This window comes from Choloepus didactylus, chromosome 4, assembly GCF_015220235.1.
Source record: "Choloepus didactylus isolate mChoDid1 chromosome 4, mChoDid1.pri, whole genome shotgun sequence".
NCBI classification, from domain to species: domain Eukaryota; kingdom Metazoa; phylum Chordata; class Mammalia; order Pilosa; family Megalonychidae; genus Choloepus; species Choloepus didactylus.
Genome location: NC_051310.1, coordinates 1,872,812 through 1,878,811, shown reverse-complemented (window position 1 = coordinate 1,878,811; position 6,000 = coordinate 1,872,812). Strand labels below are relative to the sequence as shown.

Genomic DNA, 6,000 nt, shown 5'->3' with positions numbered 1-6,000 from the left:
AGGTCTGGCAACTTGGACCAAAACAACTACCGAAAAGATGTGGGGTAGGGGATCCTCCTTGGGCCCCAGAGCCTGGAGGAACTTTCTGCTAGGACCCATTGGGACTTGCCCAGCCCAGCTGGGAGGAGTGGATGGTGCTGGTCAGCACCTCGTGCCTGCCCGGGTCCCCCAAGTTCACTACCAGCTCCACCCAGGGTCAGGCGCGGCCCCCACCCCGAGACACTCGTTCTCCATAGCCTTGATTGAAATTCAGAAAAGCAACTGTGTGGGCGTGGGGTCGGTGTAAATCGTTCAAACACGATTTTTCTGGAAACCTACAACTGCTTCATAAATAATGTCTATAAAACTTTTTCAGAAAAGCAGAGCTGCAGGATGGGAGGTTCGTACCGGAAGAGGAGCCCTCAGAAGGGGCTTGGGGGTGGGCAGGGAGCGGCGGCCGGGTCTTGGGGCCAGGGGAGCCCGCGCAGACGCCGCGCGCGCCCTCGGGCCGGCGAGGTGGGCGGAGGCTGCGCAGACCCCGAGCCTCCCGGCTTCACGCCACCCCCGGCGGCCGCCCTGGCCTCGGCTCTCGGGGCACAGCCGCGGGGGGGCGGGGTGGTACCAGGGAGGCAGCGGGGGTCCCGGGAGGGGTCCCGGGAGCGGCCTGGGGGAGGACGCGAGCGGCCGGAGGGCACGCGGGGCTCTGGGAGAAACGGAGTGCGTGGGGAGCCGGGGAGTGCGCCGAGTCGTCGGGGGCGCCGCCCGTCGCGGGCGCAGGCGGGTCCTCTCCGGGCGGGTCCCCGTGCCGGGCCGGCGGGGCGCGGCGGCCGAGCGTGTGCGCAGGCGCGCGGCCACGCGCCCCGTTGGGGTGGGAGCCGGGGGACCTCCGCGAGGCGCCGGGAGGGGAGCGCGCGCCGCACCTCACTTCCGGCGAGCGCCCAGCGGGGCCATGATTGGGCCTGGGGCGGCGAGCTCGCGCTCCACTCGGCCAATCGGCGGCGTCGCTGCGGGTCGAGGGGCGCGGGCGCGCGCGGGGCCGGGCGCGCGCAGGGGGCGGGGCGCGGAGCGGGCGCAGCGCGTCGCCGCCCGCGGGCCTGTCCGACGTCCGGCCCCGGCCCGTCCCCGCGCCCGCCGCCCGGGCCGCCATGTGACCGCGCCGCCGCCCTCCGCGCGCGCCCGGCCCGCCCGCCCGCCGCGCGTCCTCCGGCCGGGCTCAGCCCCAGGGCCGCGGAGCGGAGCGGCGGGGCCGGCGCCATGGCCGAGAGGGGCCGCCTCGGCCTCCCCGGCGCGCCCGGCGCGCTCAACACGCCGGTGCCCATGAACCTGTTCGCCACCTGGGAAGTGGACGGCTCCAGCCCCAGCTGCGTGCCCAGGTACCCCCGCCGCCGCCCTCGGCGCGCACGGGCCCCGGCCCGGCTCGGGGCGCAGGTGCGGACGGCCGCGGGGCGCCGGGACCCCGCCCACGGGCGCCCCCCACGCGCCGGGGCCGAGCTCGGGCCGCGCTTTGTTCCCGCCGCGCACCTGCTGGGGGAGGCGGCCGGGCGCCGCGTCTCCGCCTTCCCGAGGGGGCCTCGGGGTCAAGTCCCCAAGTTCTCGTCCCGGGGAGCCCGCGAGGGCCTCTCCTCCCGGGGGGTCTCGGGGCTGTCCAACCCGAGGCCATGGACTTGGAGACCTCCGTGGGCTCCCGGTGTCGCATCCCTGAGGTCCCCGCCCCAGGGTTGCACCGTCTCCCTTCACCCCCAGGATGCGCCGTCCTCTCCCCAGGGATGCGCCGTCCCCTCCCCAGGGATGCGCCGTTCCTTCCCCGGGGCCGAGCCTCCCCACCGCCCCACCTGATGGAGCGCGCGCGCGTCCTCGTGGTACCCGGGTTAGGGAGGTTGCGGCGGCGCGCGGTTGCTTCCCAGGACTGGATGTTCCCTGGGCCCGCGGCGGCATCTTGAGGCCCTTGTGTGGAGCTCACCGAGGCCGCCCTCAGCTGCGCTTTCTGTAAACCACAGGCGAGTGGTGGAGTTGACTTAGGATGTTAATTCTCTTGTCTGTGTACCAGAGATTTCCTTTTGTCTCCAGCCAAACTGTAAAACCTCAGAGGCCCTGGGAATGACCCCAGAGCCTGCAGTCTCCCCAGGCCACGCAGACTCAGGCCAGGACCCCATTGGTTCAGCCCCACACTCTTCATTTGTTGTCCTGAAGGTCTCCTACCTACCCCGTTTGCCCTGCCAACAGTGTCATCCACTCCTTTCTCTGTTTGAGACTGTGCTGTGTGATTTAGAGATTGCTTTATAAGTAAATACCGCTCTTTGCATTGTGCCATTATAAAAAAAAGTTGCTGCTTTCTCCCTTTGGTGGGTAACAACTAGAAAATGGTAGCTGAGTGCTCGCGTGGGAGTGGCGAGCCGCTTCGGGAGAGGCCAGCCAGACCCACACAGACTTGGGGAACTTTGCTGATTCCTTCTCACCATGGTGGTTCCCATCTCAGGGAGTTTCCCAGTTGAGGGAAGAGGAGACAAACGTTCTGGCCATGAGACCACCGAGGCCGTGCTGCGGGCACTTGGGGACGGCCAGCTCAGGATTTGGCCGTTGAGGCCAAGGGGGTGCTCCCTGAGAGCCTGTCAGGTGGGCCCCTCTCTCTGGGTCTGACAGGAGCATCCACTGGCTCCTGTGATGTTGGGGACACAGTGGGCTCTGGGCAGCCCACATGTGCCCTCCCGGCGCGTGGGGCCAGCTGGACACTTGGCCTGGCCCTTGGACTTACAAGACCGCAGGGGAAGGGGAATCTGCCCTGTCGAGACCCAAAGGTCGAGATAGCAGGAGGGTGGGGGGCTCGGGCCAAGGGCTCAGATCCACTTACTGTCGTCCGCTCTGGGAAGTCTCTGGGCCTCCAGCCCCACTCTGCAGCCTCTCCCAGCCCAGCCTCCCCCACTTTCTGTGGACACACATGCGGGGGTCCTCTGACCGCCCCCTGCAGAGCTAGCCTGCCACAAGCTGGCTAGTTCTCCTGCTGGCCGCGTCAGCTGTGTACCCCGCGGTCAGAGGGTGGCCTGCCGGGCTTCCCCGCTGCGGTTCTCCGGAGCTCCACGAACGCCCTCCCATTCCCCCTGCACTGCCCCTGCCTCAGGGTACTCGCGCCTGCCGTTCCCTCCTGGAGCCTCCTGTCCAGTCACCTCCTGGCCCCACCCTCACCTCCTCGGGGCTCCCCTCAGTTCCCAGCCTCACCTGCCCCCCAAGGATGGCCCTTGGGGTGGGCCACTCTGCACCCTTGAGGGAACCCATCAACGGGAGTTGAGCGAAGTGGCCCAGGGGTGAGGGCGGTGACCGGAGTGTGGCTAGTGGGGCCTGGTGCAGGGGGGCTGCGTGTTTTGGGGGGTGTGGAGCCCACCCATGCCTGGGGGGTGGGGGGTGGGGAGTGGGTGGCCGAGGAACCATGTGACAGCCGGAGGAAGGGCTGGGGGGAGGATGGCAGCTGCATTGTGTGGGTTGAACAGTCCATAAAGCAGATGTACCCACTATATCCACAGGGCGTGGGCAGGGCCAGTCCCTCGCCAGGCCGCTGCGGCCCCGGCTCCCTGGACAGGTGCTTTCCCTGGCCCGCTCTGCCTTCAGCTTGCGCCACCGGGCGTGCGTCCTTGCGTGTCTGTGGACAGTGTGCCGTCTCGTTCTGTGCAAGGGGACTTTGCGCTGGAGGCTCACAGTGCCCGAGCCATTTGGCTCTGTGCTCGGCGTCTGACTGTTAATGCGTGTTGACTGCTGGGGCCCTCCTGGCACCTTGCGCCGGCCTGTCTGCCGTCCAGGTTGCTGAGTGTGAGCGTGTTTGAGCGTGTTTGAGCGTGCTGCTGCACTCTCCTGGACCCCTGTCGCGGGTCTGTGACACCTGCTCCTGGTCGCAGGGTTAGGGGTGCACGGGCTGCGCACGGTCAGCCTCCTGGCCCGGTGGCCTCAGCCCTGCCGTGGAGGGCAGGCGTTCCCGGGGCTCCCCCTTTGCGCCCACACTTGTCAGGCTTTATGTGCCTGCCAGTCTGGTGGGCGAGAGTGTTGTGGTTTTAACTGAGCTGCTGTGATCGCCAGTGTAGGCATTTGTACTTCCTCGTCAGTAAAATTCCTGGTTGTTTCTTTTGCCCATTTTTCTTTCTCCGTTTCCCCCTCTAATTGAGTGTAGATGTGTCTTTATGGGACGTCATCCCTTTGGCCCTGTGTGTGCCCGCTCTCTGTGCAGTCCTGACAGCCTGCCCGTGCCAGCTTGGCCGAGCTCCGCTTGGGCGTTTGGGCCTCGCTTCAGAGCTCCTTCCTTCCCTGAGGCCCGGAGGGAGTTCACTTCTGCCCCTGGGAGCTCTGTGCCAGGCTCTCCAGGGGCTGGAGCAGGCGGGAGGCCCAGTGCCCGTTTGTCCCCCGAGGTGCCTAGCTCCACTACACGCTGCCGTCCTGGGGCCTGTGACAGGCAGCCGTGATTCTGGATGTGGCCTGCTGCAGCCTGGCCGGGGGCACACCCCCTTCCACCCCGTTCTTCAGGAGGGCTGCTCACCTTGACTCGTGCACTTCCCACGTAATTTTTTGTTCCCTCTGTGGTTTATTTGTTAACTTATCTTTAAAACATTGGCGACGTTGAGCCCTTTTTCGCGTGCCTATTGTGCGTTTGTGCTTCTGCCTGCTTGCTCTGTCCCCAGCTGGTTGCGGACGTGGAGTGTGCACACGATGCTCGGCCCTCCTGCGGACGGGCTTGAGTTTGCACAGGTGTGTGCCTGTGTTGAGGGACAGCATGTTTTATCTCCCCAGAAAGGTGCCCGGGCCCCTTCCCAGCCTCGGCAGCCCCTGCTCGGCTCTCATCAGCCTGGACCTCCTGTCAGGGGATGTGTGAGCTTCTGAGCCTGTGCCATCTTGCGTGTTGGCTGCGCCTCCTTCCTACTATGGGCGCCGGTCCTTCGGCGGGATGGACGATCCGTGGAAAGCTGTGCCTGGCAGTAGACCTGGGATGCCTCCAGCGTGGGCAGCATGAGTCACCAGATACCCCTGGGGCCGGCGAGCCGGACCCTGTCCCCTGAGATGGCCCCTCAGGCACTCGCAGGCTGGGGGTTCCCAGCCTTCCACACTTCTGACCACAGCTACAAATTTGGGGTTTCAATAACCCACTAGAACGGCTCTCAGTACTCACTGAAGGTGCTGTGCTTATGATTACAGCTTTACTGGAGTAAAAGTCTACAAATGAGAAGACGCCACAAGAGACACACGGGGCGAGGTCTGGGGGGGGCTGGAAGGCCAGCTTCTGTGTCCCCTGCGCACGGAGTGGGGCCACGTCACTCTCCAGGCCCAGCAGCTGTGTGTTCTCTCACGTGGAAGCTCGTCGTGGCTTCAAGGGTCCCGAGTTTCTGTGGGGTCTCATTATGTGGTTGAGCTCACCTGCAGCCTCCTCACCACCCAGAGGTCACAGAGGTGGCCGTGTGGGGGTTGAGAGCCCCCACCCTGGTCACCTGGTTGGTGTTTCTGGTGGGGCTGTCCCTCCCCCGAGGCTGCAGATGTGCCTGGCCCCGCCCTGCTGTCTTATTAGCATGTGAGCTCTCAGGTGTGGTCCTGGGACTGCAGGAGGAGCAGGGGGCTCCTCTCCTGGGGGTTTCCAGAGGCTCAGGTGCGTCCCCAGGAGCTGTGGCCAGGGACCGGCCAGCTTTCCGTGACCCTGCAGGGGCTGTCGTGGGTGGAGCCGCCGCCCCGTCCACACTTGGGCCTTGGGTCACGGCCAGAAGTGGCGTCGCCAGTGTCGCCAGCAAGGCTGGAGCTGCCAGTTTCCACTCCCACCCGCTCTGCAAGAGGGCCCTTCCCCTGCGCTGGGCGGCTGGCCGGTCGGTCCGTCTGTCCGCCCGTCCCGCAGGCGTCTTGCCTCTTCATTGAGGGGTGGGTGTCCTCCTGGGGCCTGGGTGCCACGCGGAGAGCGAGTCTTTCCTCGCGGTCCGTGGTTTGCCTTTTCCTTTCTTCATGGTGACTTGGCAATGAACAGAGGTTTTCAGTTTCGTCGTTTTTCTTCTTTTGTGGTTAGCT

The 6,000-nt window shown here is 66.0% G+C and overlaps 1 protein-coding gene across 1 annotated transcript in view; it reads left to right on the top strand.

Moving 5' to 3' along the window:
• The first annotated feature begins 1,051 nt into the window (after positions 1–1,051).
• The window catches only part of PACS2 (phosphofurin acidic cluster sorting protein 2), a 68,438-nt gene continuing 63,489 nt past the window's right edge, over positions 1,052–6,000 (top strand). Inside the window, exon 1 of the mRNA XM_037831617.1 lies at positions 1,052–1,352. Coding sequence (XP_037687545.1) covers positions 1,234–1,352 — 119 coding nt within the window. The 5' untranslated portion in view covers positions 1,052–1,233. The remainder of the gene's footprint in view (positions 1,353–6,000) is intronic.